General features: G+C 41.9%; 1 protein-coding gene across 1 annotated transcript; it reads left to right on the forward strand.

Moving 5' to 3' along the window:
• The first annotated feature begins 4,434 nt into the window (after positions 1–4,434).
• LOC8041047 (solute carrier family 22 member 13) lies at positions 4,435–14,335 on the forward strand. The gene is made up of 7 exons (XM_029995643.4): positions 4,435–4,598; positions 5,614–5,743; positions 5,850–5,974; positions 6,930–7,144; positions 9,209–9,390; positions 10,418–10,620; positions 13,841–14,335. The coding sequence occupies exons 1-7, from the start codon at positions 4,483–4,485 to the stop codon at positions 13,908–13,910; spliced, it is 1,041 nt and encodes a 346-aa protein (XP_029851503.4). The 5' UTR covers positions 4,435–4,482; the 3' UTR covers positions 13,911–14,335.
• The last annotated feature ends 7,882 nt before the right edge of the window (positions 14,336–22,217 follow it).

A 22,217-nucleotide genomic window follows, 5' to 3' on the forward strand; every position in this document is an offset into this window, starting at 1 on the left:
TGAAAGGTCAGACGTTATATGAAGGCCAAGGTATTTATACATTGGTCTTCATATATTTGCATGGTGTTAAGGTAGTTTCATATATTTGCATGGTGTTAAGGGATACACGTGTTGGTTTGCACTTGGTTACGTTTAGTTCCATTACCAATCCAATCTCAATAGCACCAGTTAGCTATTGAGATTAGATCAAACTGCAAAAGGCTGATATCATTGTTGGTTAATATTTCTCGGAAAAATAAACAATCATCAGCAAATAAACAGAGGAGGAGAGGCAGGCTGACAGATTGTTAATACCTATTTATGAGAAAGACGAAGCCTAGATATGAACCTTTCGGAACACTTGAGTTAACGAAGCTTAAAGAATAATTAGAGTAATTTACTGTTACAAATTGTGAGTGATGATGCAAAACAAAAACACTCAATACAATTACGTTTGAGTCGACATTAAGTTTACTTAGTTTGAAAAGCAACAACTGATGTCTGACTTTATGAAAGCTTTAGAAAAATTAAGGAATACGCAATACGCCCGTAACCCTCGGTCCCAAATGGTATGCAGATTATGAGTGAAAGATAAAAGTGGCGTTTCGCAAAAGAAATATTTCCGAAAGCCGTGCTGACGTGGGTTAAAAAAGGTGATTGAGTAAAGGAACTTGGCAGGATTCGGGCGAATAATATGCCCTAAAATTTTGCAGGGAACGCTGGTTAGATATTGGACGGAAGCTATTGGGTGAATGCTTAGGCCCGCCCTTATGTAGAGGCAGCACCCAACCATACCTTCCAGTCATCAGGTAAACATAAGAAATCTTAACATTTCTGAAAACGTTTCGCTTTAATTATAAAAGAGTAAAATTTAGAGCTTTAAAAATATGTGAATTAATTTCATCAACACCTGCTGAATTCTAGCATGGTTAGTGGAATGTTGTAGAAGACAGGTTGTACATTTCATGAACATCTTTTGGTCTTTCTTTTTAGATTTTTCACTATCCCTCTCTGAAGCAGTGATTATTTCGTACAATACCGAAAGTTTTTTTGGGGCCGAAAAAACAACCCGAACGTTGTAACGCCCCGCAACTTTTTAAAGTTGCGGGAGATAGCATGAAGGTAAGGAATGATGACCCATATTAGTTTTTGCCCTTCATAAACGTTTTGTGGGACCCCTCTATATTCTTTTTCAGACAATCCGCTGCATGACTATTAAGTGCGGAAAACCCGCACTTAATAGTTGATTCACTTGTAACATTCGATCGCCTATCCTGCCCGTTTCATGGTGACATAGATTTCCAATGAACCTCCCAGGCATGAACGTAGCCATACCTTTTTTCGCTAGTTCTGAATGGGCTGAGTCGTGACGCAGCACACTTTTTCTTTGGAGCAAGGCTCATAAGCCCTACAGGTGTGATCGTCTAGAAACATGAGTTAAACCTAGAAACTGCAAAAACCCTCAAAGGTTTTCTCATACGTAAACCTCAAACCATGAGAGCAGGCTGCAAAAAGACCCATCAATCCAACCACATCGTTATCAGTGAGCTCCTTAGGTGGGAGCACAATGACCAGGTAATCATCGACATATTAAAAAATCTTAAAAACGCTTTCATTTTTCAGTTTTTTTAGCATAGCTTGATCACAATGCACACAATATAGCGGCTATTCTTGAACCAATACAAATACCCTGATTTTGTACGTACACCTCACCATCAAAAGACGCAAACGTATGTTCAAGATAAAAAAAATACAGGAGTTCAATGAAGCGTTCCGCACTCATATAGCGAGCGCTCCGGAATTCCATTTCTGTATTGCTCTTGATATAAATGGTTACTGCACTAAAGAAAGCCTGATTGGGAACACAGTAAAAAGGATCTTTTAGCATCAATACAGAAGGCATCACAGTTCCCTCTAGTTTCATTCTACGAAAATTTTATCCCATTTGCCAAGCTACGTACCAAAAACACGCCATGCAATTTCAGTGGCGACAGGTCGGTCCTGAGAAAGGTAGAAATCGGTAACTGCCACGAATCTCTTTTCACCACTATCGTTTTAAAAGGAACGTCCGTTTTACGGGTTTATAGCACCAATAAAATGTCCAAGGGAAGTGTCTTACTTGTGTTCACCTTCTTTACCAGAACAGGAACGTCTAAATTACAGCACATATTTCTTTGGTCCTCGACTTCGCCTTGTTCGGAGATTCAGGCTTCACCGGCTTGAATTTCTTGATCACCGCTTCCCTGGCTTTGACGGCTTACAGACCATGAGGCAGGAAGACAAATCCCTTTTTCTTATCGGACGCTCGTAGCTTGAGGTTATTGCGTTTGAAGTGGTCAACAACAACTCTAATCTTCAAGCGTTTCCGGGTGTTGGCCGGCAGTACGGCCAATCAACATGAAATGGGCTCCTGCCCATATCATGTAACCATGTTATAGGCAGGAGCTTGCAGTTATAGGTCAATCGCTAATTCTGTGCGGGTTTTCCGCTGAAGTCCCTGACTGATAAGACGGATAGTATGCAAAGAAAATATAGAGGTGCTAGTCACGGCTTGTGGTTTGGGCGCCGTGGGACCCGGGAAGGCAGGGAGCCAGCCTTTTGGGGGGGAAAGCGTTTTATTCCGGTTCGAAGTCGTGCTTGCACCAGCTCCAGCCTACCGCGTTCCTTTTCTCTCCTCGCGCACCGTCTCCAGCCTCGGTCCTTCCGTCGTCACTTCGTCTTTTTCTCGTCGCACCAATCAGCGCACACCACGGGTAACAAAAATATAACAATCACAAAGCCCGATAACCCGTCGGCGACGGCGCGCGCTGAATCCGCTGCCTCGTGCATGCCACATGCATGACAGTGCTCCACAAAAAACTTTATGAACGGAAAAAATATGACCGGCCATCATTTTTTACCTTCACTCTATTTCCCACAACTTGAAAAAAGTTGCCGGGCGTTACAACGCTCCGGTTGCTTCTTCGGCCCCAAATAAACTTTCGGCACTGCGCAAAAGAATCAATGCGGGATTGTGACGAATGCAAAAAGGAACCCCCAAATAACACGAGAACCAAGGAACACGACATTCCACAATACTACGGGCGCACATACGTAGGGCAAACACGCCGCTGTGTAAATGACCGTGCGAGAGAACATGCAGCAGCTTTAAAACAGAGGCTGTATGGGCATTTGGCAGTGCAATGCGATCGATGCCCTTGCACCCTCTTGCTGTCCAACGCAATCACCCTGGGGCGGCAGAGCGGAAAAAAAACTAAAGAAATTGACGAAGCGTTTGCCATCAAAACTAGGGGCGCCGATAAGTGTATCAGTGAGCCTTGTGTGGCCTTTAGATAAGAAAATGTTATTTTTAGAGAGAGAGAGAGAGAGAGAGAGAAAGGGGGTCGCTAGAAGTGACGTGGTTTTATTAAGGTTTGTAAGATAGTCTATTTTTTAATAAACTTTCAGTAGCGAGTGCACTCCGTGTCGTCTTTACTTTCTGTGCATTGTGCCTGCCCCTCGGCGCTTCTATCCAGCCATGAACCAACTAGCCCAACTGAACTTTTTGTCACAAGAATGTCATTTTTGTCCAGGTCGGATAAAAATCAGGATCCTTTGAAACAAATGTCATATTTATTTGACTTAAATGAAGTTAATTTGATTTAAATAAATTTATTTTATTTGGACTGGAGGTATTTGTTTTAAATCACCGTGTCTATGAAAGAGCGTTTTTTTTACCCCGTTACAATTTGTAGACATGGCCAGCTGATTCACTCTTCAATGCACCCAAAGACTGAGAGCAGTGTGCCAGGAAAATGGACTGTCAAGTTAATTACATCATAATGCGCCGTTTCCTCAAGAACTTTCTATTCTTGATGTATATTACGCCGTACTTAAACAAAAGCAGCTTGATTTTTACTTCATGAAAAAACTATACTGCTTTTATACTTCAGCAAATTGAAACAGCTTTGAGACAGCTTTCCTTTCATTTTCTTAGTTATTTGACAGACAAAGCATAGGCAAGGATCAATAAAAATATATTTGTGTTTTTCTACGTGGAGAAGATTTGATTTAACTCATCATACTAAAACCGGTGGGTGTGACTTAGATCGTGATTTAAATAATTATTTAAATCATTTAGAAATTTAATGTTCACCCTTTTCATGGTTTTCTAACACCCACTATGCAATTTTCGTTTAAAAAATCATGGCGCGGCTAAACCGCCTTATGCCTCCAGAAACAAAAATTGATAAAGTTAAATATTTGTTTTAGTTAATTAGCCGACTAATCAGTCGCTTCACGTCTTCTTTAGCGGCCGCCATTGTCAATAAAATTTGACCACGGGGCTAAAAAAAAAAGAACGCAATTTGCCTTTTTTCTTCTTTTTTTTTTCAATTCTCGTCCGACTAGCGTACAATTTCTTGACCCATCACCGAGGTTCCCTTACCGACTTTCTTTCTGTTCCGCGCAGTCATTGAGTACACGATATCGGAAAGGAGAACCCTCGTCACTTTCCTTTGGGCCATGAGCTTCACTTCCCTGGCCTGCCTGCTCCCCTGGTACGCCTTCCTGATACGAAGCTGGAGGGGACTCTTCGTCACTGGAGTCTGTCTGGACGTTCTTCTGGCTCTCACCTTCTGGTATGCACGGTGTTTGATTGCTCTACCAAAAGTCAGTCTCAAGCCTATCCAAGCGCGTTATGCGGTGGCCATATCGCTAGGACATCATACAAACGCCAGTCCGCAGACACTGTCTGAAACTCTCCGCAGACATGTGTGCTTCATACACACCTGTATGAAGCAAACGTACTTCGAACAATACTTGAGCTGTGTCCGCAGATATTCTTTTCATAATATCTGCAAAGAAACTCCGCGACTTTTGTATATGATGTTCGAGCAGTGGCACTGCGGCTTCAAGGGTCCTCCCGTAAGCAAAAGAAACACGAAATCAACTCGTAGTGTTATATAAATATATTCGTGTCTGTGCGTGTATCTAATATCCGTGTATCCAAATGTCACAATTCACCGCACGCTGGACGAAATACTTTAAATTCAAAGAATCTGCATGGTCTCGTACTTACCTCTACGTTCAGTATTTATTGTTCCTTCGAATTGTCACTCACACAGAAAAAATCAAAAAGTTTACTTTTATCCAACACCTCTCCAGGATCGAAGAATTAAAACCAAAGAAGACAAGGTTAATAAAGGGGGGGGGGGGGGGGGAGTGAAGGGTAACGTTACATATGATTCTAACAGGTATAGAGGTGTGTGTTTGTCCTTTGTCTCCTTCATTCGTTCTTGTCTCCGATTATAACCACGATGTTTATTTCCCTCATCTTTCGGTGCAATGCTATCAAAGAGGCAAAGTAAATGACTACCAAATCACTAAATAACAAACGAGTTTTCATCATAGACGATTTAAGATAAACCAATGTATCCATTGTACGGAATTGGTAAAGCCTATAACAAAAAGGGCATAACTGAAATATTACTAAGTTATTTGTGTACGGGGTAACGCAGCAGTAATCATTGGCAGTTTTGTTACCCCCCCCCCCCCCCCCCCCCCCCCCCCACAGACAAATGCACTAATACTGATAAAAGGAAGTAGCCTATAAACAGCATACTTATACAAGACGACTTGTATGCTCTCTCTCAGTTGGGTTCCAGAGTCGTCTAGTTGGCTACTCGCCGTGAACCGCACAAAGGAAGCTTTAGGCATTCTTGAAAAGATCGCAAAGTTCAACGGCAAGACAGTTTCCCAAGAACGACTCAGCAAACTCCTCGAGGTAAGCACCAGCTGGTAGAACTTGTTACATACAAAAAGAAATTATGTACTCAACGTCACATAAAAGTGGCACGAGGATTTAATCAGACCTGTGCCTTCGTCCACAGAACACTGTTAATGGCGGTGACTTGCGAGGGACATCGGCGAAAACAGTCAGCCTATGGAAAAGCACACTAGTCATGATAAGGTCCCCGAGGATCAGAAAAATCATGTTTCTCATCTATATCGGGTGGTACGTATCGTTGTTTAATAGATTGGTTGGTTATCTCGCGTCACGTAGGCACAGTCGATGTATCATCAACAGTCTTGACGTGAACTTCTACAGGCACGGAAGACTGTCTCGAATTTCTCTGCTACGCGTTTTCCGTGGTTATCACATATCACTTTTGGCTGCATGCCCGTTTGTTGTGTTAACTAGAAGTTTAGAGTTGCAGTTATGAACCAACTTTATCGTCTAGTGAAACTGCGTTGACGCATTCTATGTGCTTACTGGCAACAAAGCGTAGCTCTTCGATATGACACTCATTGGTTGCAGCAGACGCTTCTGTGTTCGATGAATCCGCAAAACATTCTCGAAGGGGCATAAAAGAGAAGGATTATGTCAAATGTTTAGCAGGTGCGGTGCAAATTCCCATATACAAAATCGATAATTTATCAAATTGGTTTTATAGAGTACAGCTATATTAAGCTTTGTCTATTTCAATACTGTTCGGTGCGGTGGTGCCTGCAATTTAGCTCAGCGCTTTAATGAGGCAATTTACATACTTACCATAGTCGCTGGCAAGGTAAAAACGACAGAGATGATCTTCAGTTGCCGCGCCTCGAAGCGCGAGCATCTCATACCTTCGACAGCGCTTCGGGGGTTCGTTCACCTCGAGCGGGCACGTGTACCCAAAGCGCGACAGAAGGCTTGGAGTGCGTGTTGGAAACATGGTGTTTGAAAAACACGTCCTGCCGTTCTCATGATCTTAGTGATTCATTGACTACAGTTTAAAAATAAAACCCAAGCCTCATAATTAAAAAGTAAATCTAACGCCTTCAAAATATTAATTGTCATATTGGTGCAACGTTACCCAATTGTCAAAAAAAAAAAAGAATGAAGAATTTGACGCGCCGTTTTCCGAATCACCAATCAATTTGCAGCGAGAAGTTTTGTATCAAACGTTTTTTTCTCTCCGCTTGCCTAGGTTTGTCATCTCGCTCTGCTACAACACAATCACGCTCCAGTTGGCGAAGTTGGGGCTGAACATCTACTCCACTTACTCGATCGCCATCGCATTCGAGATCCCCGTGAACATCCTGTGCATCCTTGCGTTAGACACCCTGGGTCGTCGCTGGCCCAACACCTTTTTCATGCTCACCGGGGGAGTGGTATGCTTGCTCATGGGTTTCTTGCGCACCGGTGAGTGTAATCCTTACTTCCTGGTGGAGGTTCAAGACACTACAACTCGCATACAGTGTAAGAAACGCGAAACGTGGCTTATTATGCTCGCGCTTCGTGATTGGCTCTTGGGCGTTCTTGTCGGCGAATGCCGCACTCTCATTGGCTGCGGAGTGATAATGAGATGCGGCGAGCTCGTCAGACCCTGCGCTGCTTAAGCTTTCAGCGACTATGCGGAGCGCAAGTCACTACTCCTCCATCAGAGCCAATCAGAGCTCGGCGTTCTGACGTCACCGCAACCCCCGCGCAAGAAGCAGACAAATTTTCGCTCAGCGTAGATACAAATTTTACGAAAACTGCTCTGTATATGAGGGACTTGACGGTGGCTTGTGTACACTCGGCACCGCCACATTACCGCACGTGCCACCTGACAAACCACTGTCCCCTCAGTTGTCAGAAGATGGGAGCGCTACAACTGGCCAATGTTTTAACATCATTAGATGAAATCCACAACTTAAAGCACCAACAAATTCATTACTTTTACAGCGAAGATGTATACCTCTGCCAGCCAAGGAAGTTTTCGTGTCGTTGGCGTTGTAAGAAAAAGCTCCCGGCGAACAATTGAAGGTGAAACAGCACGTCTTCTTTGAAATCAGGCATACAGCATACAGTTCAGTATCCATTTCAATAAAGAAAGCCACAAAACAAGCATCAAAACCACATGATAGATGATAAGGCGCGTGTGCACAATAGGAACACCCTCCCACGTGTTCCTGTAAAGATTAGGTTTGCAGCAGCTTCGAAAGGGGTTGACGTCATTCGAAGCCCTCGTGTGAAGTGCAAACCGCATAACGGATGATAACGGCACCTGCGAACAATGCGAAGCACCTGCCTTCTCCCCGCGTGTGTTTCCTGGTAAAGATTACGGTCGCGTAAGCTACTCCGAGTGTAAAAGTACCCAACAGCATAGAAATCACGTAGTTACGTCACCACGCTTTCATTTATAACATGTACCTCAGCAATGCAATTCAACCAGCCACCATTCATGGATCATGCAGTGATTTAACCTTAGCAAAGAATATCTCTACAGTGAGAACTGAAAATCTTAGTGTGTATTACACTGATAATAAAGTAGTCATGGATGTCGTTGTGAAGCAATAAAGGGTGTGGTTAAGTACATTTCATTTGTCTCTGGTTGCACTCTTTTTAGAGCCACGTGTGTGAATTTTCAAGTGACGTCGCAATGGGTAATCTTTGTGGGTGTCGTATACAGCTTCGCTGTCTAACCACCTTCACAGTGTAAATTGAAGTCACAGTTTTTTTTTTTTTTTTTTTTTTTTGTTTCGATAATTCATGTATAAAGAAAGTAAAAGTCGCTATTTTGTAATGTATGTAAAAATAAACGACTCTAGTCTCTTCTCTCGGAAAAAAAATGTATTGCAGCGATTTGACGTGATTTTCGATGATTTGCGCTGTTGAATTTTAGCACAATAACTTTCTCTGCTACGAACGCCCTCAAATGCAATGTATTTTGACTCGAATATTTCTGTCAACAAGCTCAACAAGCATTCAACATTTTATGCGAGTCATTTGAACAGTATTTAAGTATTTTACTCACGCAATTTGACTTTTGTTTGTGTAGCGCCTATTCATGGGAGAGCAAAAATGATTATTTGAATATAATAATCTAATGTTCCACGAAAATTTCTATAAGGCTAGGTAACGTTAGGTTAGTTTAAGTTAGGCTGCTAGGACAGAATGGGATAGTCTAGGCTGGAAAGGGTAGAATAGGATAGGATAGGCCAGGATAGGCCAGGATAGGCCAGGATAGGCCAGGATAGGACAGGATAGGACAGGATACGATAGGATAATATAGGACAGGATAGGATACGATAAGCTTTAGGTCAGGTCTTCTATCTCCCATGTTTACAGAAGTTATGTGGGTAAAAACAGTATACCGCGTTTTTGCACGATTGCATGCCTTACTAAGCTATTTTCTACTGAATTAATTTAATAACTGGCTTAACAGTGAGTTTCTTGTCCAACAAGAAAGTTAACTTCCAACTTTTTCCCTCTTGTCTAAAGAGTCGGAGCTCTGGACTCTGGTGATGGCCGTGGTGGGCATTATGTCCTTCGCCGGAGGCTACAATGTTACCTACCAGCTGACCTCCGAGGTCTTCCCGACGGTCATCCGGGGCAGAGCGGTGCTGCTCCAGAGGCTCATCGGGGACATTGGGGGCCTCCTCGGAGCCCAGGTCGCGTCACTGGTACGGACAAGCCGGTGCTTCAGTTTTCACAATGCACTCTAAGTATGTGAGTTCATAATTGGAATAAGCCCCGATGGCTTCTTTTGTGTTGTCTTTCTGTCTTGTGTGTCCATTCCTGTCTTTGTGTTCAGACTATATCTAATAGTTATCTCTAGCAGAAATAATAACACTGAAAGAAGTCGAGACGCAGACAGAGGCTTCATGAAACGATGCGACGATATGTGTCTCGTGCCCTTTCTGATTTAATATTTTTGCTAGAAGTATACTCGTTAGGAATATAATCACCTAAGAAGTTACTTGTAAAGTATGTTTTCAGGTGCGTTTAAGACTTCATGTCGAGGTAATGGGATCAATCAGACAGCTTGAAAATTGCAAGGCGCTGGGCTTTTTCAGTTCAGAATAGGCTCAGCGATGATAGAACACGCACAGAAACATGACGAACAACACCCTGAAGCGCTTTTGACACTTTCTGATTGATCCCTTATGCTCGTGGCGTCGGCTGCGTCCGGACTTAAGGTAAAACTGAGTATAAACTCCATGTTTTTCGTAATTATGTTCAATGCACACTATCTCGATTGTAGCCTTGTTTATTGCTCTGCAAGTTAGCTTTCCTGCAGATCTTGGAGACAGCCAATCATGGCGAGCAGAGATCAAATAATAAGGACGCAAACGAGTTGGTGCACATTGAACACAATCTGGAAGAGCCCGGAGACTGAGACAAGATAAGAAAAGCAAAAGCCCGAAGCCTCAAGCACGGCTGAAAATTCATTCCAATAGGTACTGCTAAAAGAGTATTCGAACAACAAAGAACAGGAAAGAAACACAAAACACAGAATGTGTCTGGATGATGTAAATTAGTCTTGCGACTTATATTTCGCGCTTTTTTTTCTTCTTTTTGTGACTTTTTTTTTTGTAACATTTGTGTTTTATTTATGCTGTGAAATATCTTTTGAGGATGTTCAAGGTCTCTCTAAGAAAATCTACTAAAAGGCGAAAGGCGCACAGCTTTCTTTTTGTTTTACCGCAGGCGGAGTATGACACCTACCTTCCAATGATTGTGATGGGCACGTTATCGGCAACGGCGTCCGTGCTGCTCTTCTTCCTGCCGGATACCATCAACCAGGTTCTTCCGCAGACAATGGAAGACGGAGAAACGTTTGCCCTTGGTCAGAGTATCTGCTTCTGCCCGTTGTTTCCCTCATGTGGCAAAGAAAATGGCTGCAGAAAAAAGTGCGTCGTTTTTTTTCTCTTAATCAATTTATTAAGAAAAAAAAAGATCAAGGTTTCCTTATCATTACAATTACCGGCATCGTTTCTGAAGTGACTTGTCCCGCTTCCTTTCCTTTTTATCTGTCATGCGACTAGCATCACCCACAAAGCCCTTACACATCAAAACTTATCTTCATGCCATGGCGATTGTTGGAACATGTGTCAAAGAGATATGTCTGATCTTGAAGCGCGCTTAACGAGGATCGTGAGATTCTAAGTTAATCACACCCAAAGGTCAAGTTTCTAGACATATTTGCTCAAGCGCAAAATATCTCGCTTTGAGGCATGCTTTCAATACTTATGGTAACTGACGGATCCAGAAACGTAAGGTGTGTCCAGTTCCGAGCATGTTATTATCACTCTGCAGCGGATATGATTTGAGAACTAACCATAAAATAAATATATAAAGAAAAACGAAATGTCAAATTTTAATACGGAAAACAGAATCATTTCTTAAGTTTTTGGTGGCTATAAAATATCAATCAATCAATCAATCAATATTGTACAGTGCACAGGAACAACGCTGATGTTTTGGTGCTGGTACACTGGTGTATAAAAATACATTATATACACATATCCGCAGAAAAGAAGATAAATTTTTAAGCATAATACTAGGCAGTACTGGAGTGATTAGTAGAATAAAATAATATTAATAGTAATATTAATAATAATAATATTAAATAAAAAACAAATATTTATTGATGAGGGATGGGCGCATTTCCAACGAACAACGCAGGTTCATCAAAACCAGCAAGGGTTTGTATGACTAAACCAAAGTCGCAGTGAATCAATAGCAGTAGGTATCATATAAAAAAAAGGTCAGGCGTCAAAAAAGTTTAGTAGATAATGTTTTTTTAAGGCTGTTCTAGTCCAAGCGATAGGCTTATAATAAAAAAATACAGAAATAAACAAAATAACTGATTAAAAAAAGAAATTAAAACACAGACACACGCGTAAGTTGGCCAGTGGCTTGCAATATTCATATTAATAACAAAAAATAATAAATTTATTAAGGGATTCAGATGTGGCAGAGTTAACGTCGGAATAATAATAATAATAATAAATATTTTTTTGTTTTCTTTTGCATAACACACAAAAAAGGGGGAAGGCAATGCAAAAAGTTCCTTCGTTTGCAGCTTGATGACTTCCCTCACAGAATGGCAGAAAACAGCGGAAATGCTACAGAATATCAGAAAACAGCGGAAATGCTACAGAAAGCAAGAAAATATCAAGAACACAAAAAGAGTGTTTGCGTATAAAGCATAGTTATTAAAAAGGTAATACCAGCAACTATTACACTGATAAGAGAGGACGTAATTAATAAAATAATAATTTATTTTATTATACTTACTGCAACTGTTCTCTCTAGCCGGTGAGACACTCATATTCTTTTCAAATCGTCACTGATTAAAATCATCGGGGTATTGATCAATAAAAATTTGCGTTAGAGTAATTGAATACTTCATAACAAAATAAGATTTTCTTCCCGCATTGACTTTCTACGTAAATTGTTAGCTTCACCCTGAATTGCACCAGGAACATTTTGACGTAAACTTTTTGCCAAAAGCTATCATACTTATTAAACATAAAATAACGCATATTCACAAAAGATAAGATTATTTTTTTTATTATCACAAACTCCCAGTGTAAAACTTAGGTTAAAATGTTTGGTCATAATTTTTGTATCTTTACTGCCTGTGTTTTGTTTATTTCATTTCTTTACTAGCGCCCAGGTTAAATTTAGATTGTAAACTGCTACCCGTACATACTTTTCTATATTGTTCAATGGATTGGTTTATAACAAATTGCAGCGAAACATTGTATAATAAATATCAACTGTGATAGATGAGACTATACCATAGACGCATAATTTATGCAACAAGATATCACTTATCTATTTCTAGCATATTTGTCTGTGGCAATGATACAATTGAGAGTATCCCCCGCAGCTGTTTCTTTTTACTTTTATCACTTAAAATGGAAAATTTTAATCTTAGGATTTTAATACATTTATGGGACATGCTTCCAAACATTACAAATTAGAGCTAATCGTCCGACGGCAGGTTTTCCACTTCCAATACATCCTAACGTTCTTAATCGTCGGCAAGTCTGCTAGTCTGTTTAACCTATAAGCACAGATCAGGAGGGATTTTAAAATAATATGGTAAAAGATTTTAGTGTATCTAACTAAGTGATTTGCGTTTTTCGCCCTTTTGAGTCACGTCCATTATATTCCTCGGACGAGCCTGTATATCAACGATAGTTACTATACTACATTGCCTGGCGGTAGATTTGCTTCGTAGCATATGCACAATATGTTCGATACATTTTAATCCTAGAGCATTAAAAGTTTTTAGTGGGTATATTGCATTATTTTTGTTTGTGTAGGAGTGTACTTCTTTTTGAGTAGGCATATTTGCATTGTTTCTTGCCTCGAAGCAAATATGTATTAAATTTATTGTTTCAGTATTCTTGTCGAAAAACGTGTACTCCTCCCTCATACAATGCCCGAAAAAACGCTAGAGATATATTAAATAAAAAAAAAGTGGCTTCTCTATTCTTTCTTTCTTTATTTTATTTTTTTATTTTTTGCTCTCTGCAATTTATAAAGTTATATATTGAAAGTTCAAGTTTACTCTCAGGTTAGTGGAGCTCTGCACACCTATTTTACCGTATTATTATGTTGTCAGAAAGTTGTTTCGATGGCCCCGGTTTCAGTTCCTACCGCTGCCATGGCGACCAAGATTATCAGCTCTTGACGGCAAGTTCGATGTGGTGTGTAGAAAAGCATAATGGAAAAAATTTAGTCGTAGCGTCCTTAAAACAAATACGTTTGCTTAAACCAACACCGTCAAAGCTGATGGTGTTCGTTTAAGGACATGATTCTTTGCGTCGAATGATGCAGAACTAATCCTACGAAACACGTCACTGGGAGCGCTTGACCAATCATGGAAGATTCACCATAGGGTGGTTATTTAGTCCAGCACGTCGCCAATACCCGAGTACCCAATCATAATGGTCGAAAACTCAAAACTAGGGAGAATGGTAGACGACATGAAGCAAAAGGCTCGCTCGTACTCCCTATCTTGGGGTATTAGTCTATTATGCTCAACCATCACCAGACCCCGCAGTTGCGTCCTAACACTCTGTACCTAATCATGTTCGTTTTGTGCATTTTCAGGGCGGCATCCGGAGCTCACCGTGAAAATTCCAACGGAGAAATCTTAGCAAACACTCCCCTTAATGCCTAGAATTTCACCATGCGAAGTTCTTTCAGAAATGTTTACAATTTTAGGAACCGTGCGTGTATTTCGCGAGCCACAGCCTTGCATTTCCTTTCTAAACAACAACACCATACGCTGCTTAAACCTTTCTTCTCCCCAGACTGCCCTAACGTTAGTGCCAAAAAAAAAAGGAAGACATGTGAAGGGAAAACTGGGGAGGGAAAGATCGTGGTCTCAATTTGGTATGTGCGTCACAAACAAGTATTCATATTTGAAGACTTGAAATAAAAAAATTATTTGCATTTAGTTTCGGCGTTTTGGTATATTGTGCACTGACTCTTTTTTATTTTATGGTTTTGTGCCTTAAGAGATGCTTACATCAAGCTTAGAACTCATATTTTTTCAACATTTTCACGAAACACTTCCGAAATAAAGCAATGAAAACATTAAACAAAAATGTCGTTTGTGTACAGTTTCTTGCGTGTGCATTGCAAAACAAAAATATTTTGCTGGTTCCGAACATTTTGTTTTTACAACAACAGAAGAGATCGACCTAGACGATCGAACTGAGAATCTCACGCATGACAGACTACACTATACTTAAAAAATGCTTTCTCTGAAAACATTTTATTTAATATCTTTAAAGGCTGCTTTGTTACTGCCTTAGAGAGAGAGCTCTCGTGATAAAGATTTCAAAACAAATTTGAATATTCGATTTCCAGATGTGTACCGCAAATTTTGTTTCTAAACGTTGCAAAGTTGAACATATACCCTCCTCAATATTAAGTTTCAGATCTGTGTATTGTTAATAGAAGTTCCAAACCTCGCCTAAGTCTTCCGTGGGATTCAGGAGATAGAACCGTCGTTTTTACTTTCTTCCCAGCGTAATCAGATCAATTGCTTCAGTATCACGGGACGAGAGGTGGTGCCATAGCGACTGCTGGATAATAGTCGGTCTTACCACAGCAGTAGCCGTGATCTAAAAGTAGTAATAATAGCAGTTGGGGCTATCTTTTTATGTCAAGGTATCAAAAGATAGTCTAGAACGAGACTGCCATTAGAAATGCTCACCGAAAGTGGGAAGCGGAGGTAGTAAAGAAGAGCGTCATGCAAAAAGGGAAGCATAAAGCGGGACATTTATTTATATTCGATAAATGTAGGTACGAAGCACTCTCATGCATTATGTTTTAAGAAAGGTTGCGCAGATATGCCTGGGAACAGACTTTACAAACTAAAGAGAACCTGGCGTGTCGAGAGATATCTTAATGCCAAATTGCGCGGAAGCTAACTTTGAATTAGCCCTTAAAAGTGGGTCGAAGAGGATGGACCTTTTTCACACAAAGACGACACCAAGTGGCTAAAACTCCGACTGCGGTTGGTGGAAGGAATGGGAGCTGCGATACCTTTCCTGCCTTCTCTGCGGCTGATCCGAGTCGCGGAAGAGGCAGGAGAGGTAGTGCAACCATTCTTCCGGACGTCAACTGAAGTTAGAGCTCTCGCCACCGCGGGAGGAAGGCCTGCGCATGTACAGAACCCTTCTTGAAAAAGATCCATTGTCCTAGAAAAAAGCTACCAAACACCTGCACCACAAGCATCTCCAGTCACGCAACGCAACTGTGAAAAAACAAATAGAAGAGGAAAAAAAAAGAGGTCTTCGAGACACTTTGAGTCCAATTCCCCAACTGTGGAAGTTTCAAGAAACAAAAAGGCTGCAAAAGAAGAACGCGGCAACGCTAGACACGGCGGTGTGTGCCTGGAAGACTCAGACTCAAGTCAGCGTCCGCTGCGTTTTTCATAAGCAACAACTATGCAGATGACGGTTTGTTCGATGAATCGAAATCAACTCGAACCTGTTACTAGTTAGCTTTAGTATTGCGTATACGAGCAAACGCAAGCACTGTGCGTTTGCGTTAGAGTTGCGTTCTCCACGATGCGCATGCGCGAAGTCGCCATGCACCAATCCAAGGCCGCAGTTCGGGCTCCGCGCACGCGCAGTGTGTAACACGCAACACTAACGCAAACGCACGCGTTCACCCGTATACGCAATACTAAAACTCACTGTTGGCTGCCGCTGAGCGCACGCACGTCTTTGATGTTCCAGCCTAAACCAACGTGACAACATCTCCGTATCCTTCCATCTACAGGTTTTATTGTGCCCAGATGAAACGAGACGTATCCGCCCTCCACGTCTGATGCACTGTCTAGTTTTATCTTACCCGCTTAATTACAAATGCGCAAAGTACAAGGGCAGAACAAAGATATGAACAGGACAAGCGCTTACTATCAACTGATTGTTTAATGCATACTAAGAGAAAGACGAAAATGAGAAGAGAAATACTATATTAAAAGGCTAAATGCATTCGCACACAAAAAACAACTGTATTTCATACAACCTGTATCACATACAGGTTGTAACATCAGCTCCTGATAAACTTAAAAAAACTGTGTCCGAAAATCAACTCCCCAAACGAACGACAAGAAAAATGCTCAGTCCTGCACGCACATAGATATGTCAACCCCAACGTCAACATCGTATAAGAAATTCTGTGCGCATGTGGGAGAGTACGTTGGTCAATCTGGGCACTGCGTAAATGTACAACTACGAGTGCATGACCTTTCCCTAGATTCGTCACCATCAGGACACCTGGCCATACATGTCAGAGACAGTAAATTGAACCCCTCTATTTAATCAAACAAAAATCCTGAATCGCTTTCGGAGCAAGAGAGCCAGAGAAAGTTTTTAGGCAAAAACTATGGTATAAAAAGGAGACACGTGCATTAGCGCACCATCAGAATTATTGTCCGAGAAAGAGAGAGGGTAGCTCGACCTGTTTTTTTTTATCTGGCTGCTTTTCCTTTTCTATCGCTCTCCTTTTTCATTTTAATTTCGTTATTTTTTTATATATATATATTTTTTAATTTTTAAATAGTTTTGAAAACGTTTTTGTGCGAATGCATTTAGTATTTTAATTTAGTGTTTCTCCTCTCATTTCCGTCTTTCTCTCAGTATGCATTAAACAATCAGTTGATAGTAAGCGCTCGCCCTGTTCATATCTTTGTTCTGTCCTTGTCCTTTGCGCTTTTGTAATTAAGATGCTTACCCAACTGGCCTAACCATCAATTTTAATCCATTATCTTATCTGCTTTGACAGTTCCGCTTACCTTCTCTCCAGTCTCATGTTTTTTTCACCTTCCCTTCAACGCAAGCACGAAGTTATCTCACATTTCCGCGGACGATTTCAACATGATGTGACGTCAGCTCTATTAGGTCGTAGGTCAGCGCTTCTTATACTCCTGCGATCTGATGAAACAAATCAAGCGGTAAAAAAATGCATCGTCACTGCGCTCGTCCTCATCGTTCATTTGCTATCCCCAACTTAACTAATCTCGCGCAGGGAACGCTTTATTAGACGGTTTTGTGGGGAACAAACGTGAGTATGAGTCACGAGTAATGTGCACTAGATGGTCACAGCAGCTGTGACGTCGAGATGGAAAATTCTTCGTCATTCTGAATTGACTTTGTAAGTGTGACGTCGCCTGTTCGAACAAACCGTTGCTAGGGAAGTTGTTACGGACGAAGACATGGGACTTGATTTCGCTCTGAAAGAACGATTGATCGAAAATTGGGCGCGGAGTTCAAACGTCTAAAAATAATAGATAAAGGGAGCCTAGATTTTACACTTTCCACGACAGAAGGCCGCCGAGAATCGGCTGTTTCTTAAATATTTGCGACAAAATCTTCCGGTCCTAAAGGCGTCTCGAGATGCCTGCTGCAGACGACGAACGCATGAAGAACGCACAGGGAATGACTGAAGTATGCCATCTGCAACAGATTTAATTGTCTGTACAATGATCCGATTTTGATTTTGTAATTATTTGGAACATGGCAGGTCTGAGCAACCTCAACAGATTTATAAAAGCGAATGGTATTGGCGTGCGATGCAACATTGTCTGACAAAAATACAGCGAGAAAAAGCGTATGATTAGAACGTGGTATCAAAACAGCGTCACCAACTTTTTTTTTTATTCTGTAGCTGACATGCGTTGTAATGAAGGAGGAATTATTTTGGCTCAGATGTGAGCTGTTTAAAACTCCAAGCTTGGTTTTTCAGGCTCAAAATATGGATGTGTGTTTCGTACCTGCTTGTAATCATCACACTGAAAAAAAAAATCCAACTGATTCTCAGTTTCAATTAAGACCCCAAATAGCGAAGGAGCTGGATAATAACATCGTTTAAATTATATTTCTGCGTGCATTACGAAAAAGGAACGGTTCTCCTTACATCTAGAATATCCGGGTTTGCTCTTACCTCGAGTGTAAAAATAAGGAGGCCAGAATGACCTTGTCTAGTCAGTCTGGAACATTCTAGGTCGAATGTTCGAGATGTCGAGTGTAGTAGAGTGTCTGACATAACCAGGCTCGATCTAAAATGAGCCGTAAAAATTCGGCGCCTTCACGTAGCAATCGAAACTTTACGTCAAAGGTGTATTTCACAGGTTGGTTTTATTGTGTAAAATTACAAAGCGTAGCTCGCTTTCTGTAAAAAGTAGTGCCAAAAAACTTGCCAGAGTAAACGGCGCAGGCGACCGAGTCGAGTGGCCGGGCGCGTTGGGACCACGTATTGTTAAATGGCGTCCGGAGCAGCGTCGGAAGGTGTAGCCAACCAGCTTTATTATGGGGTTTTTGTCGTCGCTTTATGATACTGGGACGATAGAAAGCGTCTTCATTATTAGATATTGACAACACACAAGCTTACAAAAAAAATTACTTTTTTATCAGACAATTTCTAACCTCACGTCGAGCCCCGATGCATATGTTCATATCAACGGCCCTAGCAACGGTTTGTCTTGAGCGGAGCGCCATGCTTTGACGTGATCACGTACGGGGTCAATTAACACGGGAGGGCTTATTTTTTCCCTTTCTTTCCCACGCCAAGAACGTGCTACTTTTTGTTTTTCTTGGAACAGAAGTTTAACATCATTTGACGTCAACTTGATCAGCTCGTACACAAGCGCCTCTTAAAGTGCAGGCAAATGTAATCCCTCCCCAACGCGTGGCAATAATCCCAAGCTCGCTCAAGGTCCGTCCGAGTTCATCTACTGAGCAGGAACGCCGTGTATCACTTTAGGGTCTTTATCTTTACGGCGGTCTATTGTGCAAGAGAAATACTTCCCTGTTTCTCGACAAATGACCAGAGATTATCGGAGGTTTGCTGCGGGACGCCTTCAGTCGGTGCTCCGAGTAGCTCCGGCGAACGGGGTGATAGGATTTGGGCCAACCGTCGATTGAGAAGAGACTCGTTTCATCCAAGAGCACTTAACATGTAAGCTGTTAATGGACTGTGACGTCTTTTGCTAACTCTGTCCATCGAGTCGTTTAGTCCTAACGCGAGCTTGAGGATTTAGCGAATATACAGGAGGAAAATGTTCTTTCTTGGCGGCTAGAAACTGGAGGAGACGAGGAGACCAGTTCGCGCGGAGGGTGACGTCAGAACACCGTAACTGATTGAACGTGTTCGAACAGTGTGTAAAGAAAAAGGCAGCTAGCTTTACGTCTACCCACTAACCATTCCGACCAGAGCTCGGTGCTTTGACATCCGCGCGCGCTTTCATCTCCTCCTTTCCTCCAGTTTCTACCCGTACAGTCACTGACAGCTTAGAAAACGCAAGGCGTGACGAGTCCCGGGCACCCTATTCGGAGCGCAAGTTCGTCTGCTTCTTTTGCGGGGTTGTGGTGACGTCAGAACGCCGAGCTCTGACTGGTTCTGATTGATGGATAGTGGGTAGACCTCAAAACAAGCTGCAGACGAACTTGCGTTCCGCATAATCTCTCCGTAGCCAATCAGATTGCCGCATCAACCTATGAAAACGTCGAAGAGCGAATCACGAAATAAGAAGCGCGTACAGAATAAGTCGCACCCTGCGTTTTTTGACTAAAATGTTGATAATTGTTTTTCTGCATGAGGTTCCATAAGTATTCTATTCCATGTAGACACCAAAAAGGTTGGGTGCCTCTACATTCCCGCATTTGGAAGGGCTTATCGTTGCAAAGTATGGAAGGAGCTGAACCAACACCACCTAGAATTATAAAAGCCTCCCAATGGCCTCCTCTCCCTTCATGGAAGCTCATCGCAGTCGGATGGCGCTAACTCGGCTATTGGACCGAACCCGACCTTCGACGCGCTGATTGCACACGAGCCACAGACGAGCACTGACACAGCACTTGTGCCCAATCTCAGGCCTCGATCGATCTGGCTGTGATGACGGTGCGGAGGCCTTCTGTCTAGGTGGTGTTGGCTGAACATGACGCGTCATCTGCTTACGTCATGCAAAGTGCCACAGCGCAGTTTGTTTTTTTGTCTTTTCTTAGGTATGAAAAAAATTGTTAGCGTCGTCATTCGTCGAATTTCCCTCAGTATGTTGCAGCGATTTCATCTTTAGAGAGCTTTGCACGGAAGTGTAGACGTGATGTATTTCCTAGATTGGGATAAGTCACTGTATATGCGCTAGGCCACGCGCTCCCCTGGCACACTCCGTCTTCTTGATCATCGTACAATAAGACAATAGAGTCATTTATAAATATTCTGTTCGGAGTTTGGCACCCAAAAAGCCTTGTCACATTTTTGTCTTAAAAACAGGATTTGCATTAAAAATGTATGCTGATAGCTGTCATTTCGAACAAAAATTTGTTTGCTTTGTTTTTGTAAATAAACGTTGTATTTGACGTCATATAAGATGCACTTGAACTCAAATTGGATGGTATCCTACCTAGTGCCACTAAATAAGCTATGATTCAGAGCAGACACTTAGTCAGGGGGGGGGGGGGGGGGGTGCCATGGGGCCCGGGCTTCACTCCCCAAAATCTTCAATTTTGCTGGGACCTCCTCTCCCCTCTCTCCCTCATACAGCATTTTGTGATGGGCGGCGCCCCCCCCCCCCCCCCCCCCCCCCGAAACAAAATCCTGGCTACGTGCCTGATTCAGAGTAACGAAACTTGGCAATATTGTGGATTATAATCATGGTTGCCAGTTATGTAAAGCTTTATCTGAAATCACATAAAACGATTTTTCGTCCTCCATAAATGTTTAAACAAGTCGCGACAAAACAAAGCAATATTATATGAGCCTCCTAACACCAAATCTAATGTTGAGGAAGTCGCACTTTTAATCATAACGATCGGCAGTTGCGTCTGCTCTGCACAAGCACCAAAATGGCGGCGCCCACAACAACGTCGGGGAACGGAGTGCCGGAACTCTAAGCGCAGCTCATGTAGTGGTTCTAATCCTACCTATACCGTAACGTCTGCTCGTACATAGCTGTTTGTTCTATAAAACGAGAACAACACAACGAAACATATGAAAATGGCAGCGGCCATTTCACTAAAGACTTTACCATAAAAAAGCACACCGTGTACTGCTGCTCTAAGGATTGTATGGAAAAATATTTTGTTTAATTTTCTCTAGCAAACTACTTCTTATGGGTAATCATTTGAAACGTTATAATAATAAAAAAAAATAGTGGAAGAAACAGGAGAGTTGTTTAATTTACCATAGGTATTTCGAGAAGTAAAACATCATAAAGATACGCGGTCACCTGCTATTGGTCATATCGTTTTTTTTCCTGAATTTATATATAGTAAAATATGTTTAAATTCCAATGGACACGTAAGCTGAGCGATACTCTTTATATAGTCTTATAAAAAACGTTAGTCTCGATATCATATGACAATGTGGCTTCCGGAAGATTAGGGTATAGAACATGAGGCGAACGCAAACATGAGATAAAAACACCAAACCTGAATTCCAAGAAAACTTCGAAGTCATAAGGCAGTTTCCAGCTCAGCGGGGAACGGTATTGACACACTCAAATCGCCAGTACGTGTGAAACAATTGACGATTGTGCGAGACGTAGATTTGTGTAATGCGGTTGAGTTTGAGCGCAATCCTTCGCCCATCATTAAGTTGATCTTTAATGTTGCAACCAACTAGGCCGCAAAATCCCTCTGGGGCAAACACTCGAGGTTATCTATTGACTTGTGCAAAGGACAGCTGATTATCTGCTGAAACACACTTGACTTCCGAGATATTTACCATGCCCGATACAGCTGGAACGGTGCATATGCCGTTAGTTTGCTCGAGGTAAACGGCGGCAACTATGTAACCGAGGAACTACAGCCACCGACAAGTTATAAAACGCGAGGCGTGCCGTTTCGCGAACATCTTAATATCACTCAGCAGTCAAAGAGATTGAAGCATTAGCCGATAAGAGCGCAGAAGAACGAACTGTGAAGCAAAAGGCTGTCTAAGCTGTCAGCGAGCATAGAAGACAATGGGA

The sequence above is a fragment of the Ixodes scapularis genome, unplaced genomic scaffold (assembly GCF_016920785.2).
Source record: "Ixodes scapularis isolate PalLabHiFi unplaced genomic scaffold, ASM1692078v2 PGA_scaffold5__190_contigs__length_132052651, whole genome shotgun sequence".
Taxonomy (NCBI): Eukaryota; Metazoa; Arthropoda; class Arachnida; order Ixodida; family Ixodidae; genus Ixodes; species Ixodes scapularis.